Source organism: Phoxinus phoxinus (genome assembly GCF_949152265.1).
Source record: "Phoxinus phoxinus genome assembly, chromosome: 5".
Lineage (NCBI taxonomy): Eukaryota > Metazoa > Chordata > Actinopteri > Cypriniformes > Leuciscidae > Phoxinus > Phoxinus phoxinus.
This window is the reverse complement of record NC_136880.1, coordinates 17,062,251-17,087,914: the sequence shown is the minus strand read 5'-3', so window position 1 is coordinate 17,087,914 and position 25,664 is coordinate 17,062,251. Positions and strand designations below refer to the sequence as shown.

The following is a 25,664-nucleotide window of genomic DNA, read 5'->3' as shown; positions in this document are numbered from 1 at the left end:
CCATCAGGCTAAGTCCACTACTGCCCCTGTCTCACATGGTGTCCCATAGGGTTCTGTTCTTGGGCCTTTACTCTTCATCATCTACATGCTTCCCTTAGGTCACATAATCCGTCATCATAGCAATAACTTCCATTCTACATTCGTTCACTGCTGCTTTCCCCACTCACTCCATTTCAGCTTTTAATTTATGAAATAAATTAATGAATGACCAGTAATTTTCTCAAACTAAACACGGATAAAACAAATATACTTCTGGTTGGTTCTCCTCAATTTACATCCAATCTCTGTGTTGAAAGTATTGATAATGCTGGTTTCCTAGTTCAACCGTTCACCGCTGTTAAAATCCTTGGTATATTTTTTTATTCTTCCCTCTCTTTCTCTCCTCATATTTAATCACTTACCAAATCTGCCTTTTTCCAACTCTGGCATACTGCTCGTTTCCTTTCTTAAATATCAATGATGCTGTGACCCTAGTTAATGCTTTAATTTCTTCCCGCCTAGACTAATGTAATTCTCTTTTTTGGCTTACCCACTACAACTCTAAATAAGCTCCAATATATTCAGAACTTAAATATAAAACTATATATGCAACAAGGGTCCTCACACATTCCAACAAATCCTCCTACATTACTCCTGTTTCACGCAGATTACATTGGCTACTCGTTCGTTTCTTTATGCAATACAAGGTACTTCTCATTACAGTCAAAGCTCTCCAAGGTCTGGTGTGAAACTTGTCCAGGCACAACTCAGAGCATATAATATGGCTTTAGAAGATGCCACACTCATAGTAGAATGCGCACTAATCAGCAGATGCATAGGCAAACTGCCCACCTCGTAAGCTGTAGATATTGCCTCGGCAATCCATTTACTAATTGTCTGCTTTCAACACACTAATAGCTGGTCCGACTTCCTCCATCGAGAGGACCTAAGCACATAGATTCCATAGATCACATAGACCCCTGACCAGACAAAATAAATGCATCTTCTCCTGGTCCCCTGACACATGAGGTGGAGGATGGAAGGCCCGCAGGACTGTAGACTGAGCCACTTTAGTTGGCACCTTGGGCACATAACCCGGCATAAGGTGGATAATGACTTTCACCCTCCCCAGAGCAAACTCCAGACAGGAGAGAAAGACAGAAAGGGCCTGTAAGTCCCCCACTCTTTTAAGGGACATAATGGCCAGCAGAAAACCCATCTTTAAGGTCAAGAACTTCTCCGCCACTGAGTCAATGGGTTCGTGGGGGGGCCAGAGATAATCATTCCAGAACCACAGTCAGATCCCAGGCTGAGACACTGTCACAAGCTGAAGAAAGCTTTCACCACGAAGAAAACGCACAACCAAGTTGTGCCTCCCCAGAGATCCATCGCTTAACGGTGCATGGAAGGCAGACATGGCTGCCGATTTAACACCTGACAACACCTTAAGCATGGACAGGGCATATAGTTTCCTCGTGGAGTTTAAGGATGCTCTCAACAACCTCAGCTAAGAGACCAAACACCTAAGAGCTGGTTCCCCTCATTTCCCATGTCTGACCTTCCAGGAGTGCTATGAGATCTGAGAACGGGCGGGCCAGATTGTGGCTATCAATAGTAGACTGATATCATCTCGCCTGACCCTCTCTAGAACTCCCGGAAGTAGAGCAATCAGGGGAAAGGCATGTAGGCATTTCCTCGGCAACACCTGTGGGTAATCACTTGAAAAGCAAACAGATCCACTTCAGCTTGGCCAAACTCCATCCAAATCATCTCCACAGTCTCAGGGTGGAGTCTCCATTCCCCAGGCATCAACCCCTGCCTCGGCAGGACGTCTTCTCCCAGATTCTGTTTCCCAGGGATGTACATTGCTTTGAGCGACAGCAACTTGCCACTGGTCCACAGGATGACCTGCTAAGCCAGTCTGCACAGAGGGTAAAAGCTCAGGCCCTCCTAATGATTTATTTAGGAGACCATAGACATGTTGTCTGTTCATAGCAGAACAGGAAGGAAGGGACGCAGTATCTCAGCGCTAGAAGTACATCCATCATTTCCAGGCATTGTATGTGCCATGAGAGAAACCCCTTGTGAAGCGGCCCTCTATGACCGCTCCCCAGCCTGTGAGGGACACATCAGTGGTCACTACTTTTCGCTGACAAGGCGACCCCAACACAGGGCCATGGGACAGGAACAATGTTTTCTTTTATATGACAAGAGTACGAAGGCATCTGTGCGTGACCTTGATCATACAGAATGGGTTTCCCCTCAGGGAGAACCCCCTGGTTCTGAGCCACCACTGGAGGGGTCTCATGTACAGCAGGCCAAAATGTATTATGTTGGATGCTGCTGCCATAAGCCCTAACAACCTCTGGAATTTCTTTACAGTGATGGCCTGGCCTAGCTTGATCCTGGTCACTGCAGCCAGTATATACTTGATACGCCACTATTGATCAAACAACACTATTGATGGATACTTGTCCATCCCACCCCCAGAAATGTAGTTCTCTGCAGGGGGGATAGCACACTTGTCTTAGCATTGAGTCTCAACCCCAAACACCTTATATAGCCAAGAACGACATCTCGATGGCAAACTGCCACCTCCTGTGACTGAGCTGGAATTAACCAGTCATCTATGTAATTGAGGACACAAATGGAGCCAGTGCTGCATCCATGCATTTCATGAAGTTGCGAGGGGATAATGCTAGGCCGAATGGAAGAATATGTTGACAGAAGAATGCTTTGCCCCCAAAAGCGAACCTCATGAACTTCCTGTGTTGTGAAAGGATGTGGAAGTATGGGTCCTTCATATCTATCATGACAAACCAGTTCTCTGACTTGATTTGACTCACGATCAAGGGCTTTGTTAACATCTTGAACCTGAATCTCCTCAGAGACCGCTTCAAGTGCCACAGATCTAGAATGGTAAACAACCCCTGATCCTTCTTTGGAACAATGAAGTACCGGGCAATGAAGTAATAATTTGGCCTCCTTCTCGGGAGGACGAATGTGCTCTATTTTCATTTGCCAAGAGAGACTGCACTTCTTTTCTAGCACCCTATCCTGTCTGAGGTCCACAACAGTTTTTAAGATACCATTGAACCTTGGTGGATGGGACCCAAACTGGTTCCTGTACCCTTTTTTCACCATAAGCAGGACCCACTGAACACATAGAGTAGAAGTGTCCATACTTCTATGTAATCAACTAGGGGGACTAGTCTCTCGATACTAACCTTGGATACTTTGCAGATACTGAGTTCGGTGCCCTGCAAACTCCATGGAGCAGCTCTTTAATATCGTTGAGACTGGCATCTTTGCCCTCATCGGTCAGCTTGGTATGTCTGCATGATGGCCATAGTGTGCAGACATGCACTAGCCTGACTTGCCACCATATAACCGTCACATGCTACTTTCACACATACTGTACTTCAGATGCAATTACACAGAGGCGTTCCCTGTTGTGTCTTCTTTGATGCACTGCAAGTTCACTCAAAAGGGAATCATTTTGCTTTTCACTATCCCTCAAAAAAGTTATGCTCTTTTCTAAATTAGTAAATGTCCATTTTTCTAAATGTCTGTTAAAGATAAAAAAAAATCCATGTAGTAACAGAATATTTTGGTTTACATGTTTTAGCTTCAATCAAATTTTGAGCAAGAACCTTCACCAAGTAGCCATTTTAAGACAGAAAATAATAACACACAATGACACATTCTGTATTTCCCAAATGAACCCTCGGAATGAAACTTTGATTTGAAGTTTATTGCATTTCTCCTTTCTCAATTATCCTCGCTCCTTGTATTTTTACAGGAGTCTCCTAAATCTTATCCGTTTCCTGAAAATTCCAGGTTGAAGTCCTGATTAAAAAAATGTAACCCATTTCTAATAACACATCCTCATCACCTTTGTTTAGTAACTGAAAGGAGCTCCAGCTTGTTAAATAAGTGACTCCATTGGGATCCTGACACATGCTGGATCTATCTGTCTTTAATTTCCGCCCTGTCCCAGATCACCCTATTTGTCTGTATTAATTACTCAGAGTGATAAAGAGCATGTCTTAATGAAACTGACAGCACTGGGATGATGCGGTGGTCTATATGCTGCTAGGATTGCCAGAAATCAATCTTGAAATGTGCGCAGGTGTATTATAGATGTCAAATTATAACAGCTTAATAGGCAAGATAAATGCACATAATCCACATGATGCATGCCATTATCTACACTAATTTGCAAGATAAATGCACGATCCACATGATGCACGACATTATCAACACCATAGCCTGAAATTATGCACTTTTAATTAATACATTTATAAAGTATATTTTAATATAGGAATAATGTATGGCTCTATTTACTGCAATTGCTGTTCAGCCTTCATTACAAAATGCATTAAATGCTATTCTACAAGTTACAAATGGATAAAAACAGGTTTTGTTTTCAGATCCAATCCTACCCTATCCTATCATCAGTTACTCGTCCTACATGTCATTTCAGGAACAATATTTCTGTTAATAAGACTGATCAATGTTTTTATGTGCATAAAAGCCTAAATTAAATATATTCATCATATAAAGTGCTCATGTCCCAAGAGACTTGGATTTAACTTAATTCATAATGGATTTGAATGGACGGATACAATTAAAAATATCTTCATTTGATTTTTAAAGATGAACAAAAGTCTTATGACTTTGGAGCAACAAGAGGGCAAACAAATGACAGAATTTTTGTGTGAACTCTAAGTGTGCTTAAAGGATAATTCCGGTATTTAACACCTTGAGTCTATATTGTAGTTTGTTTTGGATGAACAACATTTTTTTGACAATGGTTCCTCTCTCGAGTTTTTGACTATAAAAGAATTGGCCATGGACCCATTTAACATTGGAGTCAATGGGCATGTCCGAAAATGTCATTAAAACAACCTTTAACATTAGTTTTCAAAACTGTGCAACTCACCGAGTGATTAGTGATGTTAGTTGATGTTCCAGAAACAAAAAGTGTTGCGAAATACAGTTTCTGTCGTGTTTTATTCGTCATTTTGTAAAATCCCATTGAATTCTGTTGAAGGACTGAGTGCTCGTTAATATAAATGCGCTACCGCAAACTGAAAGGGGGCTGTTTACATTTGGTCGATGTAGTCTTTTTCCTCACTTCCGTTTCTCATAAGGCTAGCGAGCAGAGCAACTGTGCTTTAGGAACTTTACCGCAGTTTTTGACCGCACAAATTCTAACCATATTGAAAGACGTGACCACTGACCAGTGCAATATGAAGTTGAACTCGACTGTGACCGTGAGTGTCCCGCGAGACATAAACATCGGTTATCGCCATCAAGTGGTCGGGAGTGTGCTAACACTTCAGATTCAAATATTGAGCGTAAGTTACACGGTTGTGAAGTGTCTGAAAAAATAGTTCAACTATAGCAAAATAAACGGAGTGGAATCATATATTGCGACGATATATTGTTTATAATCATCAACGAACACCACTAACCACTCGGTGAGTTTAACAGTTTTGTAAACGAACATTATTGGCTGTTTTAATGACATTTTCGGACATGCCCATTGACTCCAATGTTAAATGGGTCCATGGCCAATTCTATTATAGTCAAAAACTCGAGAGAGGAACTATTGTCAAAAAAAATGTTGTCCACCACTCTTGTTCATCCAAAACAAACTACAATATAGACTCAAGGTGTTAAATACCGGAATTATCCTTTAATACATGATGTACTTGCAGTTAAAGGGTAACTAAACCCTAAAACAACTTTTTTAGTTTTTGGTGTAATTTTCCATATAAATGGCATTGAAATATATTTTAGTTTAGCATAATTGCTTGTCAGTACATTCACAGTTTACTGGTAAATTAACTGAATTAAATGTGACTTTAAACTATAATGTATTGTCATTTAATACGTGTACTAAAACATTACGCTCAGTTTGCACCGGAGTATAATCTTTTAAAGTATATTACTCTGTAATGAGTACTCTTTTTTTTAAAGTATGCTAACTTGTACTTTTTCTCAAAGGAATCCTTAAATTCTGTCAATATATTAGTCGATTAAGAAGTCCTATCCGATTCCAAGACTCCCATTTGAGTCTCACTAACCTTCAAGTAATACTTAAAAATATTCCTTACTGTGATGATGAGGCCCTTTTCTTGGAAGTATTTGACCAGGGGGATGGCATTCTGTTTGAAATTAGTCAAGCGTCGATCGATAGCTTTAGGGTTGTCATCTGGGCGACCCTGCTGCTCCTCACGCTTCTCCAGACGCTCCTTCAGACGCTGGTTAGAGCAGGCCAGAAACACCACCAGGTCTGGAGTACAGATCTACAGAGACAGAACAAAGGAGGTGAGTGTCTCTTAACTAGTAATGTCTCAGTTCAAGTTGATATTCATGGGCTCGTTCACCTTCTGGCAGTCAAGTTCAAAGTGACTTGTGGCTGTAGTGATCTGTGAAGATGTGGCTATTAAGTGCCACTCTGCGCTCATTCGTCTAACGCATGAGAGGCATATAAGCATACATTATGCGTCTTAGTCGTAACATTCACACATGAAACCACAGGAAATGTTCATTATTTTGTAGCTGAGGCTTTACAGATATCTCACACAGTCTTATTTAGCATTAAAGGCTTTATTGTGCACACCAATATTGTTCAGTTGAAAAGCAGAGAGTAGTAGAAATATGGTAGAGAAATGAAAGACAGTTAAACAGTTTATTAAAAAAGAAAGACTCAACTGATAACACAACTGATCAATGTTTAAATGTTCAATATACACACCCACATATCAGCCGTTTAAACAATGGTAATGTATATATATGTGCTGTCAGTCAATTAAAGTTACACACAGGTAATTCCAAAATTAATGTAGAAACCACACAGACCGTTTATTTTAAATACTTTATTTCGATAGTCCACTTTAGATATTCTAATAACTAAGTAACTTTGCAGAGCTACATGTCAACTAACTGTCAATAGAGGATTAGTAGACTGTCTGCTTAATATTTGCTAACACTTTATTTTGTTGGTCCTCCAACAGACATTCTACTGACTAGGTATCTTTGCAACTACAAGTCAACTTACTCACCTAACCATAACCTAACAGTCTACTAATACTCTAATGAGAGTTAGTTGACATTTAGTTGAAAAATTACTTATAGTTAGTAGAATAAAGTGGACTATTGAAATAAAGTCAAGTCAAGTCATCTTCATTTATATAGCGCTTTTAACAATGTAGATTGTTTCAAAGCTGCTTTACAGAGATAAACCTACTTGGTTAATGCCGGGGTTTTTTAATGAATGAAGGCCAGCATCACTGATACTTATACAGCTACTGATGTCTCAATGAAATTGATTTTTCATTTTAAAACATTAATTATAGCCATTCAACATTACAGTGTAATTGAAAGCTATAAAAATGTTTTTACATTTATTAGGCTTCAAAAAATATAACAACTTTTCATTTAAGCGGAATTTTAAAAATCCTCACATTAACCCATAATAAATGTCATATTTACCTAACAGGTGGGAAATGTAGACATTTAATAAAGTTATCAAAGAGTCTGCACTGCATCAATTATACAATAAATGTAGATGAATCCCTATTAAATCTACAAAAGTTCTTCAGTCAAAAGCAGCAAGTTTCTCTGTTACCTTTGTTATTTGATGAACATTAATGACAGCATTAGTGGCTGCTGTCACTTTAAGACCTGCCGCTGCTGCACATGATACGATCTCTTCATCTCACACGTCCCATTTTCTCACAACTCTTTATTCATTTAAGACTTTATTTAACTAATTTAAGACTGCTCTAATGAGGATACTCAACAAAACGGACATTTTGGCATAATAGTTTGTGTGTTTGGTCGCTCAAGCGCGAAATAACTTGATTCTGGTGCGTTCTCTTTTGGAGCATTGGCATGAATAAGATCGCGATCATATAATATCACGCTAGACAAAGAATGACACAAAAAAACGGATTCTGCGTTATTTGCGTTAAATGCTTTTTAACGTTAATTGAGTAACTAATTGAAAACAAGGAATATTAAAAAACACTGAATGCTTTAACTGTCTAAAACCTTGGACTTTATCTTTTGTCTATGTGCCAAACTGGCAGCAGTTTATGTGCATTAAGTCTTAACAAAATTATGACCTCAAAAGGCAGATATTTGATGAAATGCACAGTCATACTCTTAACCAGTTGCCTGCTGGGAAGCCTTTTGAGACATGTGCACTTAATTAGTCACTGGAGGGGGAAAAAGACTACAAATGTCAGTTCATAAATGCCTTAAAGCCTGTCACAAAAAAAGAAGCATGATGATTATCTCAAGAGAAGCACGGCCGGCGAAATGTCAGTGAAAGCTAAGACATTGAAATATATTTTTGCCATTTAAAATAAAATCTGTTCCTGCCATTCACTCCAAACTTCTGGATATACCGAAGGTCACATCATCAGTAAAGGTCCGCTGATCTGATAACTAATGAAGGAAATTGGTCAATTGCTGTTGATTTTTTAAATAAAAAACATTGCACTTAATAAAATGTGTATTAATTATAATCAAAATTATAAAACATTTTAAAAAATGCTATGCTAAATGACAGTTATGTTGGTTTTTCAGGTAAACTGTGTTTTGTGGGTTGCTTCCATTGAACCTGGTTAGCAGAATATCTAGGCTGTTCTTTTCAACCAAAGCGAATACTGATCCTATTTCAATGTGTAAATTAACAAAATGTTAGATTTTTTTAACAAGTGTTTTATATGGCTTATTAAGATTTGATATTTTGCACTATTTCTAGGTCACTTTTCACATGTGTGTCATTGAGCATGTGAACTCTTTATACGAAAGGTCTTTATACAAACTGTATATAAAAGGTCAGATGTTCTGGATTCCTTTGAAGCACGTACGTTTCATCCCTGAATCAATTCATAAAGCAGTGCAAGCTAAATCAAAAGAAGCTGGATATGGTCTCGTGGGACGCCGTGAAGTGAAGTGAAGATAAAAATGGCGCTGTCCCTTAGGGTTGTTAGAAAATGTCTGACGTTTTGTTTTAAAGGGTATTACACCTAGAAGAACCCTCAGAGCCCCTGTCAATTATACCTCCCGATGTGTAGGCTAATACACAAGACAGTCTATACCTGTGATCACAACCCTCTGAGAAATGCTTATGTCCCGCTCTTCTCACTTGTCTCTCTGCGGATTTACCTTTTTGCTAATCTTCAAAATCTATTAGTGTTTCGTTTTATCTTCTAGTTTCCATTTGTTTTTTTACTACCTCATTCATTCCAGTCAGTCATTATCATGCATCTGTAAATTTCACCTATTGTTAGATCCAACTATTGTAAAGAATAATTCCCCCAAACATGAAAATTCTGTATTTACTGTATTTCATGTCGTTCCAAACATGTATGCATTTCACAGAGATCTGGGACAACATGACAGAATTTTAAGTCCTTTAAGTAAACAGAGCTGAGGTCTTGCTAGTTCCTGTCAGTGCAGAGCGTTAGTATATCGCCCTCAGTTAAAACTCTGTGCTACTACATGCCAACTGCACTCAGAAAACAGCTTGTTGAAACAACCTCGAGCTTGTAACGCCACATTAGCAAAGGCCCTTTAGTGCCCAAAAGAAAGAAAAACATGACGAGCATATAGTATTTTATTAATTTGACAGTAAAGGCCACTAAAACAACACACAAAGTCAACCGAAAAACTCTGCTGTCCAAAAGAATAAGTCTCTATGGCTTGTGTCTCACCCTAGTAAGTCTACACATTTTCTGTCTGCCAGTCGGAAATCAGAAGTTGTTGTTTAAAAAAGTAACGGTAGTAGAAGTAGTATTTAATGAGCTAAAACTAGTCCAAAATGGCACACAAAAGAAAATATTTGGAAAAATGTCTCCAGTGTTGTTTTGGACCCCATTGGTTTTCCTGTATGGACAAAATTGCTGAAACTGCAGCAAGCCGTTGTGGTCTTTAGCAAAGTCATTTACATTTTTCAAGTATCTGTACTTTGTCAGAGTATTTTTATTTTCTGAAATGTACTTTTTATTCCACTGCATTTCATAAGAACATTGCTTCTTATTTTGATTTGAAGAAATCCATTTCCGCTCCGAAATTGTCAGTTATGCTCTGTTTTGTTTTTTCACAACAACGTGGTTGTGTTGCAAGTTTATCTCCCAAGTGTTCTGTTTGAATTCATATTTAAAGGCTATTTTTGTTCCAACACCGTTGTCGTGTGCTTCTCTACAGCCACCAACTGTGACAGATTACTGGACCCTCAACATTGAGTAAAGCATGGATTCACCAGAAGTGCGTCTCCTACTCCCCGAACAGAGGAGTTTGTTGGAGTATTTGGGCTGGGTTCTCCAACATGGTGGCTTATTCATCACAGCCTGCAACCCAGAGCCCAGCCAGACGACCCTCATAGACGAAACCCCTGAGCCAACCGTAGATGAAGAGCTTGAGCGAGCCACAATGTATGAGCCAAAGTCTAAAAGGAGGACAGAGCCAAAGCCTAAAAGGAGGACAGAGCCAAAGCCTAAAAGGAGGACAGAGCCAAAGCCTAAAAGGTGGACAGAGCCAAAGCCTAAAAGGAGGACAGAGCCAAAGCCTAAAAGGAGGACAGAGCCAAAGCCTAAAAGGAGGACAGAGCCAAAGCCTAAAAGGAGGACAGAGCCAAAGCCTAAAAGGAGGACAGAGCCAAAGCCTAAAAGGAGGACAGAGCCAAACATCGTCCCGAAGGCCGAGCGTCATGAAATGTCTGATCACATCCAGCCGCTGATCCAGTCACTCCACCTCGGCACCTCCCTCCTTTGGCTCCACCAGATACCATCATCCTTATGGCTCCACCGGGTTCTCTCGCCCCTCCGGCTCTGCCTTGGTCAGATGTCGCCCTGCCTGCACCACAGACTTACTGTTGCGCTCCGTCTCTCCACCCCTCCGGCTCCACCTTGGTCCTTCGCCTCGGTCCTCTGGCACTCTGACTTCACATCTCTGTCTGTGCCTATGGCTCCACTTCCATCGGATCCATCTCCATCAGTTGTCCACCGGGTGTTGTCAGCCAAGTCTCCACCATGACTCCTCGATCTGTAGACTCAGTGGTGTGCTTTCATCCTCACTGTGCTCTGGATCACCACCTGGTTACTCCTCATCCTCGCCTCTCTGGCTCTTCCAATCATCATCACCGCCTTGGCTTCTCCTGCTGGCACCTGTTCCTGTCTCCCGTCCTTCTCCAGCTCTGCGTCCACCTCCAGAACCACCTCCTTGGCTGCACCTTCCAGGAGGGGGGGAATTCTGTCACAGCTATACTCATTTTTGGTTTCATTTTCATTGTGTTCAGTTCCTGTTTGTGTCAATTTATACTTGGTTACAAGTTTATCTCCTAAGTGTTCTGTTTGGATTAATATTAAAGACTATTTTTGTTCTTACTCCGTCGTTGTGAGCTTCTCTAAAGCCACCAACCATGACATAAATGTAATAGCAATTATTTCAAATTAACCTGTTGAATGGGTTTGAAAATCGCTGAACCAATTAGACTGAACGGACTGCAGCTGGTTGTAAGGCTGGAGAAACTGGTTGGAGAGATAGACTGGTCTATGAAACAAAGAACCTTGCTGGAAATTACCATCTGACCTCCCCCATGCAGCCTCACTCCCTTTCACGCCTAAAGACTCACACAAGAATATATATGTGGTTTAATGTGAATGATTATTATGTTTAGTATCATTTTTAATGTCTCAGAGTGAGTGGTACAAATGTCTCATTTCCAACTAATTTAAACAAAAAGAAATCAGGTTTTGAGAAGTTTAGAGAAACTGGCACACAAAGGAAGGTTGTCTCTATAGGCAAATGGTCTCCTACCCCCAAAAGGTGTCAACTCTGAATGTAAATTCCCATTGTTAACATATGAAAGAGGTTTTGGCTATTTAATGGAATGCAGCAGAGGAATCTGGGCTTTTCTGTATCTAGACTGGCCCGTGATGGCTGGGAGTGACCGAGACTTCCAGCCTCATGTAATTTGCATCAGGTTGGGTTCGCATCTCTTCTTTTTATTCATGCTTTATATTGATTATCTTTGAATTGATTATACAATTGACCTTATACCTGATTTAATAAATTGTTACATTTGATTATTCAAACTGATTTTGACCTTGTTCATTTAATAAGTCTAAAAGTAATAATCAAACATTCGCTCACTTTTAGTGATGCATAGATATTATCAAAACCTTTCATTTATGGAGTCAGATGAAATAACGAGTAAATACATATGAGAAATGTATTGCATTTAACCCAAATTACTTTGAGATGCTGGAAAGACGGAACGCGCAAGAAACCTTCCCGTGTTATTGGAAACCCTCATTGGACCAATATAGCGCGGCTCTTACAAATTGGCGACCCCGGACGTGATCTCGCAACAAATGGATTTCGCGAGCAAAGTCTTTTCCAGAAAAGTTTTGGGAATCTAAAATCAACACAGAGGTTTGAACATCTTCTCTTTCTTCCGCCGCTGTGGTAAGTCAACTTTTTCTACCTTTTTTAGAAGTGTTGAGAATGTTTGCATTGTTACGGGGCGGAACGCTCTTTGTCTAGAAACACGCGGCAGCGCAGCAGATGAAGAATGAAAACACTTGTATAGATTTGAAAGATCTCCTTGTTTGCCTAAGCAACAAGAAACAAAACCTAAAATTGGAATAACATCTTCCAAATAATTAATAACTCGACGAAGAACCGAAAAAATATAGCTTAAAAGCTTTAAAATCAGCCGCATGTTTTTTTGCCATTGTTGTATTGGCTTGACAAACCAGCAACACATGGGGAGTATCTGCAAACAACAGAAAGAGAATTCTAAGTTTGTAAACGATCGAAAAACGTGTGATTTTATAAATAAAAAGGCAGGTCGATGAATTGTTTATGAAAAGCAAAGAAGTTTGGAAAAAATAGGATGACATGATTTACAGGCTAAAAATCAGTTTTAGGCTAAGCTAAATGCTTAAGTCATGCTGCATTAAGGCTAAGCTAAATGCTACCTTCCAAACGCTTAACTCTTTGTGTCGCCGGCTCACCGGTAGGCCCAAAGTCACATTGAAAGCATTAATATCCTATACTAAACCTAAACTAATCTTGACAAACTACATTTGAAAGCTTGAACTTTAACACATATGAGATTAAAAAGCATGCAATAATTCTGTTAATTTTCAAATTGGAAATTGTATGAACACATTATGCTCATAGAACACAATTTAGTCGTTTGTACAACAATGTGCATAGGCTAAATTTAAGTTTATTCTTTAAACACGGGATTGCTTTACTGTAAGTGTACTTGAAACACTTAGGTAAAGGCTGTAGATATCCTCTAGGCCATGTGTCCTGTGTTGAACTGAATTAAACACGTGTGTCTATGCCATGCTATGATGTGATTCGCAATGAATTTGAAAATCAGAAACAGCAAACGCACATCTTATTAATCCTGAAACAACAAAACTCTCATATTCAAAGTTCCAGAGAACGTCGCGCATTAGGGTTCAGTAACTCTGAATCTTGAACAAAATGTATGCATTGTTACGTTTGAATTCACTCTAAATGACTCTGAGATTGTTTTTTCCCAAATAGATTATTGGATTCGTATATTTCCACAATTCTGCGACCAGATCAGCGAGGGGCTGAGACCTGGCATCATTGCAAGTATACTTGAATGCAGGAGCGGGTTAATTTCCGTTTAGAAATAGCAAAAGCAATCTAAATTTGGGTACGCTCATACCTCTGTTCTTAGTTTAATGTTACTTTAGAGAAGTGTCTACTAAAGTAAATGATTGGATTAAGTTCCTGAGGGGGCATTCAAGGAGGTTATGAAAAAGTATCTTTTATTGTGTACGTGTGAATTACGGCAAATCTTAGATATATAACCATTTACCTCTGATTGACGACCAGGACTGGCGAGTTTGTGTCGAGAGACCTGCGAAAGACCAGGACCTCTAAGTGATATAGTATCCTAAATCTAAGCGGATAGAATATAATCAGAGTTTAAAAGAGAATCCTCAAACATTAAAATTATAATTTCACATACACGTAGTCCTTAAAGAGACTAAAAATGAAAGAATAGGCATTTGAAATCTAAAAAGAGAAACCGCGAACGCGCATCTCATTAATCCTATAACAAAAAAAAAAATAACAAAAAAAAAAAACGTTTCCATCATTGTGAAATTAAGCAAATATAAATTGGAACATGGATAATGAGCATGTCCTGTTTAAACTATGGGCCGAAAAGGTTGAGCCTACACTGTGCAAACTCAGTAGAAAAGGTCTTAACATAGACACTATTGACAATGAAATTTTCACTTGGTGGAAAACAGTGGGTAGTAAGCAGAAGAAATCAAAACATGGTGAGATAATTGAGGCTTTAAACTTCATAAGTTATAAACAGCTACATAAGTCAACCAAATTTCTATCTTCGCTTATGGAGGTTAAATGTGAAGTGCATTCTAAAAATGCGGAGGCACAAATGTCAGAGACAAAGATTCAAGATCTTCAAACACAGCTAGATAGATTACTATCTGAACAGTTAGCCCTGACTAAAAAGTGTAAAAATCACAAAGACACCATTGCAGATCTTAAGGCTAAGCTAAATGCTAAAAAGTCCAAGTCTCCCATAACGCTCAACAGCGATGGGACGAAAAATGTGCACTTCTTAGATGAGGCAGCCTGCTCTAACACTCGTGTATCTTTTCAGACAGATGAAGCGCGTGATCAAATTTTGAAAAGAGTGCCCGTCTCAGCCCTTAAGGTGATACGGCACCCAAACGGCACAGAGTCAAGCATCCAACGTCCTTTAACGGTAACTGAATGTAACTTGTTTAAAGCAGAGATCGGGCCATTCCCTTTAAAAGGACCATTCGAACCATGGTGGCGACGCATTGTAGGTCTAAAACATGCATTTCAACTCGAACCAAAAGATATTTGGCAAATTGTAATCAGCTCAATTCCAGATGTTTTGATCTACAAGATACCACAGGTTTTGATGACAGGCACCATTGTGCAGTCAATGTGTCAAAATGAGCCTGAGAGTGAAATCTTTAATAGACTCAAACAATGCCTTCGTGATCTGCGTGGTTGTAGTCCTGTTGGATGGGAACTGATTTTCAATCGGAAACAGAATCCTGAAGAATCGTTTGAGACATATGCAGAAAATATGTTTGAACTTTTTGAGGAGTATGCTGGAATTGAAAATGTTAACCACAACAATGTAACTCTCCTTGATTTACTGCTTACAAATGCAGGTCCGCGTGTACAGCAATCGCTCACGTATGGTGCTTCTCCAGCTCAAAATACATTTGAATGTATAGTAAGCTGGGCAACACGAATTGAGTCACGAAAACAAATGCATTGTGAGGTAGCTGTGTTAGAATGTCATGAAAATCATCCGTCTGCAGGAGAATCCAGGAAGCCACACTGTGGCAAACTGAGCAGATTCTGTAATTCCTGTCACAAAACAGGCCATACAGAGGAAAAGTGTTGGTCCCTGGACAGAGGCAGACCTCCACCCTATTTCAAAAAACGCAGACAACCACACTCTGACAGAAAACAGCACTCTGCAGATAACCAAAGCTCAAAAGCATCTAAAACGCTCACTGAGCTGACAACTTTGATTACTCAAGGTCTTCAGCTATTAGCGTCATTTGCTAGTCGGGTAGCAGCTCAATAGCAAATGGCTTAATAGTTTCACATCTGAATTCTTTTAAATATAGCGATTGTATTATAACTCGAAATATAATATCATCCTTAAAATTGAATTTCATTTGTGGGCTCCCCAGTGCCAAACCGGAGGGGGGTATATCTTTATTTTTGCCTTTACCACTGCAAACACGACTAGAAGTGTGGCACAGGTAACAGCCAAATAAAATTTAATCTGATCAGAGAAGTACATTTACGAGGAGGGTGTGAAATGCTAAACAGCAGATGGGTACCACAGTTTCTTGCAGGTCAAAAAATATCTGCACTAACCGAATGTGTGAATGACACCATAAAACAGGCAACACCGATCCAGGTGAACAAATTTCTGCCCACAGATCTGATTGTAATGAGAGCAACTTACAATGACAATATGAGTGATAAAAACTCAGATGAATCCAGAAGATTTCCCCAGCAGAACTGGGATCTCTAATGCTCATGACACAAGCAGACTGTGAAGACTGAACTCCAAGAGCAGCCTTAGGTGTCACACACTGCGCTGAAACAGCAACAATTTAGACCTGGTCAATGAAACTCGGTTTCATGTGAAAACAGGAATTAAAATTTTGAAACCGTTGAAAATATCTGAATTAACTGTGGTTCTCTCTGCATTTGTTTCTGTCTCAGGTTTTAACACTGAAATTCCTCGGAGGACGGACGCCAGGACGGACCGGACTCCACCTGCACCAAAAGCAGGACAGCGGGATTGTAGAATATAACCTGAAATTCTGGAGATGGGTGAAAAGACAACTCAAGAGGCCACTCACACATCACAGTAACACACTACTGCATAACTGTGGCCTCCCAGTTAGAACTGGATCCAAATTTACAACACAATTGTCATATTTAATTCCACCCATCTCTTAGGCATGAACACTGAACACACACCTCCATTTACCGCTGAACACTACACATAGGAAGATAAAGATGGCAAAGAGCCCAAAAGTGACACTTCACTAATGATCTATTGTCCATCATCACACTGAACAGATCCAGACAGCTTTACACACATAGGATGGCAAAGCTGATCCCATGATGACAGTACACACTACTAACTCATGGGAAAACACTGTAACGTACACATGAATGGCTACAGTCACAAATTGATAATACAAATTCTAAAGCAAAGACAGACCTGCTATTAAAATTCAAAAATGTTTAACTGATTGTTATTGGTGTGGTTGGAAAATCATAGGGCCCATGATTTCTCAACAATGCCTCTAATAACAGACACATTATAAAAACAAACTAGATCTGAAGTGTGAACGCTTCAATCAATTACAAAAAGTTACAATTCAACCCTGTCATCGACTGTGACTTAGCCAACCACACACACACACACACACACACACAGAAACACACACACACACAAAAAACACACACACACACAAAACCACACACACACATACACACACCCAAGGACACACACACAAACACCAAACTGTTGGGTGACTAGACACACACAGACACATACACACACTGTTACAAGGAATGAACGATCTCCATTCTTGTATTATGCATTGGAAGATTACTGATTACTGAACAAACAATGATTATTATATATGTATTGATTCATGATTTTGATTAGATATTATTACTGTGAATACAAGGTTTGTTGATGCGTACCATCGATTTGATTATTTAGATTACACCGACCTCATGCTGCATTTCCGTTGAGTAAGTCAGACCAAGAATATTTAAATTCCACTACCATTTAATATCATCACAGGGGTAGTGAAGAATTGGATATCTAAAATGGGACCACCCTACCTGACCTTGAGGAACACTTGAGACCAGATGTACCACTCACATTTGCTGACATGAACATGGTATTTTACATTGAACATGACATGATTTTGCTTTATTGCATTATACGTTCCTATGCATTTCCCTACGACTGTAAGTTCATATGTGCTCAATTGTGAAGCGGACATTTAAGATGCTTTTCAGGTGTCTCACACAAAGCAGTGTGGATCGAAGGAGAACCCCTTCATCCACTGAGGTCTGCCCAGACCACCGTACCGCTGGAGGTGACAGGGTTGGTCAAGAAGGGTCAGATCATCATCGTGGAGAAGGTGCCAGGGAAGCAGAAGTTTCTCCATGGAGGAATGACACTGAACTGAACAAGTCACAAATATCCAGATTGACTCTATGAACTTTGCTTACATCACAGGATTACAAGAAGAAAAAACTGAACGCATTCATCCACCTGCTGAACTCAAGTTACATACACCTGGTGAGACCAGGTGTTCTGCAGGTGAACACAGCCCACTGAGCTTCTACAGATGCTAACATTGCAAAGACACTTTTTGAGTTACATCTCAAGGATTACAACAAACGCCTTACTGTGACCCCGTAAGTGTTCATCCGAATGTGACCCACGGGGCCAAGGAGGGACTGTAAGGCTGGAGAAACTGGTTGGAGAGATAGACTGGTCTATGAAACAAAGAACCTTGCTGGAAATTACCATCTGACCTCCCCCATGCAGCCTCACTCCCTTTCACGCCTAAAGACTCACACAAGAATATATATGTGGTTTAATGTGAATGATTATTATGTTTAGTATCATTTTTAATGTCTCAGAGTGAGTGGTACAAATGTCTCATTTCCAACTAATTTAAACAAAAAGAAATCAGGTTTTGAGAAGTTTAGAGAAACTGGCACACAAAGGAAGGTTGTCTCTATAGGCAAATGGTCTCCTACCCCCAAAAGGTGTCAACTCTGAATGTAAATTCCCATTGTTAACATATGAAAGAGGTTTTGGCTATTTAATGGAATGCAGCAGAGGAATCTGGGCTTTTCTGTATCTAGACTGGCCCGTGATGGCTGGGAGTGACCGAGACTTCCAGCCTCATGTAATTTGCATCAGGTTGGGTTCGCATCTCTTCTTTTTATTCATGCTTTATATTGATTATCTTTGAATTGATTATACAATTGACCTTATACCTGATTTAATAAATTGTTACATTTGATTATTCAAACTGATTTTGACCTTGTTCATTTAATAAGTCTAAAAGTAATAATCAAACATTCGCTCACTTTTAGTGATGCATAGATATTATCAAAACCTTTCATTTATGGAGTCAGATGAAATAACGAGTAAATACATATGAGAAATGTATTGCATTTAACCCAAATTACTTTGAGATGCTGGAAAGACGGAACGCGCAAGAAACCTTCCCGTGTTATTGGAAACCCTCATTGGACCAATATAGCGCGGCTCTTACATGGTCTTGAGTCAACAACTCACTGATTCAATGATCCGGTCAAAGCGAGCTACTCTAGGTAAAAATAATATATATAATGTTAAATTAATTTGGCCCCATGTAACGCCTGTTTCATATTGTGTTTTTACTGTTTGTCTCCACACATTTACACACATTTTGTTTTTCCTAATTTTACTATGGTATTTTTTCCTAATAACTATATGGTATATATATTTTTTATTTTCACTAGTTGCACTAGTAGCGCTCTCAAGTTTGGTGGTCTCAGCGCTCTCAAGTCTGGTGGTCTCAAGTCCAGTGGTCTCAGCTTTCTCTAGGCCGGTGGTCCCAGCACTCTTTAGCCCGGTGATCCAGGAAAAATACAGTATTTCCCTTGTCCTCAGCGCTCCCAGTGTTGGTAGCCACCATTTTGTGTGTCTGGGCCATACACACTTCCCCTGAGGCGACGGTACGCAAGCGGTCTATAAACTCACTGTGCCACGTATCACGGCCACTGAGGCTATCTACGAAGTTTGTGTGTCTCCATGTCATGGCCACGGAGGCCATCCATGAACTTTCTGTGTTCCCTGTAATGGACATGGACATCTGCCGACTCCACCCTAGTGCTCCCCATCTACTCTAGCTTCACCACGTCCACCTGATCCTCCATGGTCCAGGCCCCGCCTCTGCTCCAGGATCCATGGTCTTGTTCCCTGCATCATGGTCCAGGTCCACCACCATGCCATAATCCTGACCCCCCTCCTCTTCATGGGGCTGAACCTCCATACCTCCCCCTTCTCCTCCACCCTCCAGAACGGTTTTGTTATAATTGGCTGTTTGAGGGGGGATATGTCATGTCTGGTTAGATTTTTGTCTCAGTTCATGTTTTCATGTTTTTTATTTTGAAGTTTATTTGGTGCATCTGTTTATGCCATGAACAAGTTAAGTCTAATCATCATTTTGTTTTGTTAGTTTTGTATTTGTTCACTGTACATGAGTTTGTTCAACCTGTAAAGGTAAATGTAATATATATATGACAGCCTTTTTACTGAATAGTCACTCTTTGCAATGCTCAGCACATACTGTATATGGATATGGCTGAGTCAGCTCATGCCACCTTTTCTAAGACTGAGTGACATGCAGGAATAATATTTAGCTGATATTTGAAAAGGCTGGGGAGACAGTGTCTCTCAGGTTTGCTCACTGTGTAGATATTTGGTAATCCTATAATGATCCCTGTTTAAGCTGTGGTCTGATCCCCTCTCATTCTGTGCTCATCTCATAATTGGGTTTTAAATCCCTTCATTGCTGCTGCTCATCTCTATTCTGTGAGAGTCAAAGCTAATTCAGTTACTGAGGTTAGCTGTGGTGACACCGTTATTGGTTGCCTGGTCACCGAACACACTTTCACACAACACATATAGTCTAGAGCCTGTTCAAACCTTTCTCCATCCCACAAAAACACAATAATAATAAAAAGACTCATTGTTATTCATATCATCTCCTGCATTGGGTAAATCTGTTCTCGATCAGGCTTCATTGTATTCTATGCTTTCATAAAGTCTAAGCTTATCTCACACCCTCCATGTTTGTTCCATAAGGATCCCTCAACGTTTTTTAGCCATCAGAATCAAATGAAAACCTTGTGTTTCTTATTTTGTTGTTGTCAATGTATATTGCTAAATTCTTATTTTATTAAATGTGTTATGTCTATATTTAATCCAAAAATTATTTTATCATTGCCCTCATGTTGTTCCAAACATGTGACTATCTTCTTTGGCTAAAAATCAATCCATCCATCCATCCATCCATCCATCCATCCATCCATCCATCCATCCATCCATCCATCCATGTGACAGTGTCAAAGTGTCACCTATACTGTAATGTATTTACTGTTCCGGCACCTCCAGGAAAAGGCAGAGATCGAGATAATAAGGATGCTCACAGGGGAATCTATGCCTGAATCTGGGTCCCCATTAAACCGTGACAGCCAGCAGACAGGAAGTAAACTAATTGAAGGATCGGTAAAGTCAGCCACCGCTTAACATTTACTTTGGTAATATACAGGAATGTGCCATATATGAGCTTGTATCGTGTAAAAATGCCAGTGACGCAAATGAGCTTTTCCATAGAGGCGATACTTTCCCCCTTAAACTGATTTCCAGGGCATCATCTTTTGTGTCAGACTGAATCAAGTTTTAACAATTGCAATCATAAGACACTTTTACCAATCAAATAAAATAAGTATTAACAAAATCCATCTTTGCACTGCAGTGGTGACAGATGTTGAATCTTAAAGGATAATTCCGGTACCTTGAGTCTATATTGTAGTTTGTTTTGGATGAACAAGAGTGGTGGACAACATTTTTTTGACAATGGTTCCTCTCTCGAGTTTTTGACTATAAAAGAATTGGCCATGGACCCATTTAACATTGGAGTCAATGGGCATGTCCGAAAATGTCATTAAAACAACCTTTAACATTAGTTTTCAAAACTGTGCAACTCACCGAGTGATTAGTGATGTTAGTTGATGTTCCAGAAACAAAAAGTGTTGCGAAATACAGTTTCTGTCGTGTTTTATTCGTCATTTTGTAAAATCCCATTGTTGAAAAAATAGTTCCACTATGGCAAAATAAACGGATTGGAATCATATATTGCGACGATATATTGTTTATAATCATCAACGAACACCACTAACCACTCGGTGAGTTTAACAGTTTTGTAAACGAACATTATTGGCTGTTTTAATGACATTTTCGGACATGCCCATTGACTCCAATGTTAAATGGGTCCATGGCCAATTCTATTATAGTCAAAAACTCGAGAGAGGAACCATTGTCAAAAAAATGTTGTCCACCACTCTTGTTCATCCAAAACAAACTACAATATAGACTCAAGGTGTTAAATACCGAAATTATCCTTTAAGTGGAATTTAGTCTGTATTTAATCAGACAGTTTATGTGCCATGAATGCATTTACATTGCAATTACAATTTAATTAATAACAATATGAGACTTATTTTTTAATATTATAGTTAAAATATATAAATATGAAATTATTGGATTAAAAAAAAAATTGAAACTAAAATTACCTGTTGGTGGTGACAATGTCACTAAACCATTCCTTAAAATGAGTGAGTCACTGAATCATTCCTTAAAACCTGCTGATTCTTTTGAGAAAGGAACAATTGACTGACTGCATCTGAAATTGCATATTTCCCTAGTAGGCGAAAAACTCACAGTACTCATAAAAGAGTAGACAAAAAGTTGGATGAGCTAATACTTCCAGTGAGATTTTGAAGTGTGCATATGGACACTTTACTATCCCATGAGGCAACGGGAGAGGATTTATGATTGGCAGTGAAGCGACACAACTGACGCTGGTAGTTCACATTATAATGACAACATGGCGAATGCAGTACATCCAGTTTAATTCATACTATATATATAGAACATACCTTTTCAGCGATCGTGAAATAATTACTTATTCAAAATAAGTACCTACTCCTACCTAAGAGAGATGTGATTTTGGACGCAGACAATGAATGGGTCATTGAATAATCCACTCAACTGATTCATTTAAATGGGCTGTTTTATGTCTTAATGATTTAATGTCCTTGACCCATTCATAATTTAACAAATTCATTAAAAAACGCATATTCGTTCAGTAATAAAACACTAGAGTGTTGTTTATAGATGCACAACAGTTGTGTTGTTGTAGCTTTGTTTTGAACTATTTCTGTTGACAAAAAAAAAAAAAGCGAGTAAAAACTGACCATATGTTTCAAAAGTAATCCACTTGATATCGTCTTGTTTATTGTATAAAATCGTTGGCATTTTTGTCTTGAGTCACCATTAATTTATGACACTTAAGAAATGTGAGTTCCGGTAGCTGGAAAAACTGCAATTTTATCATTTTATTAACGAAATCAATCAAACTTGTGCAATTTTTAGCTTAAGGATCTATTTATACGTCACTGAACTAGACTGAACTATTGACATTCAAATTGGTAGTAACCTAATGCAATTGTAGCATGTAGTTCTATGTCTGTTTAGTTTCCTGGTTTGGTTCTGTTTTCCCTGTTCCCGTTTTGCCTGTGTTCCTGGTCATTATTAGTCTCCCTGGTAGTAAATGATTTCCTGCACCTGTTCTTTCTTACTTTGATTACTCCCCTTGTATTTAAAGCCCTCAGTTTCCTCTGATTCAGTGTCTGGTATTGTCTTTGCTTTATGTGGCAGTTCACAAGTTCGCTCATGCAAGCCATATAACCACACACTACGCATTAAACATCCACTTATTGCCGGGTGATTGTGACGTCACACGTCATTTTCAGAAGGCAATGAACCTGGTTAGGACACAGTGTTACATTTTGTCTGCCAGTGCGTTCGGCAGATGAGACAAAATTACCCGCCACTGCGCAAAAATACCTGCATGCCATTACATGCCGTACCTGCAAAAGCAAATCAACAGATAACGTGACATCAACAGTTCATTTGTGAGATGAGCAGCGATGCGAATCTGTTTTCCGGCAGCAACAAGAACATACCTCACAGATCTCGATCGATGTTAAAGCATCTCTTAGATAATTGGTGTGAAATAAGGTAAGGTGGAAAGAGACGGAGAGAGAGAGAGAGACGAAAGCATATCTGATTCTTGGTACTCATTAAATTGTACTGCTCATGTCGTACAGACTGAACTCGGTGATCGCTTCATTCGCAGCCTAGAAACCGCACTGTGTGACATTTGCAGGTGGTGACTTCCGCAATTTTCAATCCGGACTAGCAATCTTGTGTTTATGTAAAACGTAAAGGTTAATTTGAGACTGACAGCAAGCGCGGTGAGTAGTAAGGCGCAGCTGAGTTTTTATTTAGCCTTGATAGCTAACGCACTATCTTTTAAGCACACGGTCTTACAGGAAATAGAAAAAAAAATGAGAGAGAAAGCTAAATACGACGAAACGGGAAGGAATAGGCTGTAATTTAGAGATGAACGTGCATTGAGACATGCAATTGAGAACTGTCATAGGATTTCCTTTTAGCAAAGCTGACATTAGCTCCTTTTTGACAGGTTTATAGACATTAATATACGCCTGTCACTGCCCGAGTCTCATCTCTTGATGTTGTCAAGTGGCTCCTGTCAAACACACAGGAAATGGAGAGTTTCAAGTATACGTTTGGGATCTGACGTGCGTTACACAGACGAGTCACTCACGCAGATGCGAATCAACAGGGTGTGAAATATTAGATCTCAACCCATTCTCCCATCGCAGGTTGAGAAAACCGTCCCAGTGTTTTGTCAGGGGCAGAGATCTTTCTGTGATCACTCCCCATTAAAGCGACCCCTTGTGAAAATAAGTGCATTTAGTTGTATTGAATGTGCACTTGTAGTGTACTTCAAATCTTAAGCCATAAAAATAAGTATTTACCACAAATGCTTGTCAGTACATTCGGCAGTACACTAACTAAGACAATATAAATAATAATGAAATATAAATACAGTTTTTAAATCCTACTTCAGTAGGTCAAAAAACACTTTTCAAATTTGCATTTAATATAAATTTAAACGTTTTATTTTAATTGAAAATAACATGCAATAAAGTCTCTGAAACATTACTTTCAGTTTGTACGTTCCACTTGTAAGTTCTCTTTTTAAAAGTATGCTAAAGTGCACTTCTTTTTCACTACATTTTTTTTTCAAACCGAGTCTTTTTGAAAGCTAAAGAAGACTTCGGCAGGGTAAACACAGAAACGACAGTCCTGTCAACTGTATTATCCACTTGCGCAATTACCCACTCGGCTGTGAGAATAGTCCATTAGCTATCTGCTGATTCTGACATGTTATATTGGCTCCTCGGTGATGCCTTACTTTTGAACACACTGCAGACGAGAGCGCTGTGACAAGCCCCTGAACGTGATTGGAGAAAAGCTAACTTGTTAACTAATGCTTCAGAGTTATTCATGCTGCAGGCTCTAGTCGTGACAAAATTGTCTTTGGAAGTAAATAAATCTGGACTAGATGGCTTACAGTGATTTTCTACAACAGTGCAACTCCTCTATAGGAGGTGTGCCTATTTATACATACAGTACACTATGTGGCCAAGTTTTAAAATTCTAAGATACATTTATATATTTTCAGAAGAATGTGTTAGGCCATGCAAAACTGGTTTCTAACTTGCATTATAAAGGATGCTATAGACCCTTGCTAGGGTAGGGTGGTTGTTAGGGTGTTATGGGTAGGGTGGTTGTTAGGGTGTTCTGGGTAGGGTGGTTGTTAGGGTGTTCTGGGTAGGGTGGTTGTTAGGGTGTTATGGGTAGGATGGTTGTTAGGGTGTTATGGGTAGGGTGGTTGTTAGGGTGTTATGGGTAGGGTGGTTGTTAGGGTGTTATGGGTAGGGTGGTTGTTAGGGTGTTCTGGGTAGGGTGATTGTTAGGGTGTTATGGGTAGGGTGGTTGTTAGGGTGTTCTGGGTAGGGTGATTGTTAGGGTGTTATGGGTAGGGTGGTTGTTAGGGTGTTCTGGGTAGGGTGGTTGTTAGGGTGTTCTGGGTAGGGTGGTTGTTAGGGTGTTCTGGGTAGGGTGATTGTTAGGGTGTTATGGGTAGGGTGATTGTTAGGGTGTTATGGGTAGGGTGATTGTTAGGGTGTTATGGGTAGGGTGGTTGTTAGGGTGTTATGGGTAGGGTGATTGTTAGGGTGTTATGGGTAGGGTGGTTGTTAGGGTGTTCTGGGTAGGGTGGTTGTTAGGGTGTTCTGGGTAGGGTGGTTGTTAGGGTGTT

At 39.6% G+C, this 25,664-nt stretch overlaps 1 protein-coding gene across 1 annotated transcript in view; it reads right to left on the bottom strand.

Annotated features, from left to right (window-relative positions):
• Positions 1-25,664, bottom strand: part of ak5 (adenylate kinase 5) — a 116,446-nt gene that overhangs the window by 54,270 nt on the left and 36,512 nt on the right. The window contains exon 6 of the mRNA XM_079611880.1: positions 6,105-6,296. Within this exon, the coding sequence (XP_079468006.1) occupies positions 6,105-6,296 (192 nt within the window). The remainder of the gene's footprint in view (positions 1-6,104; positions 6,297-25,664) is intronic.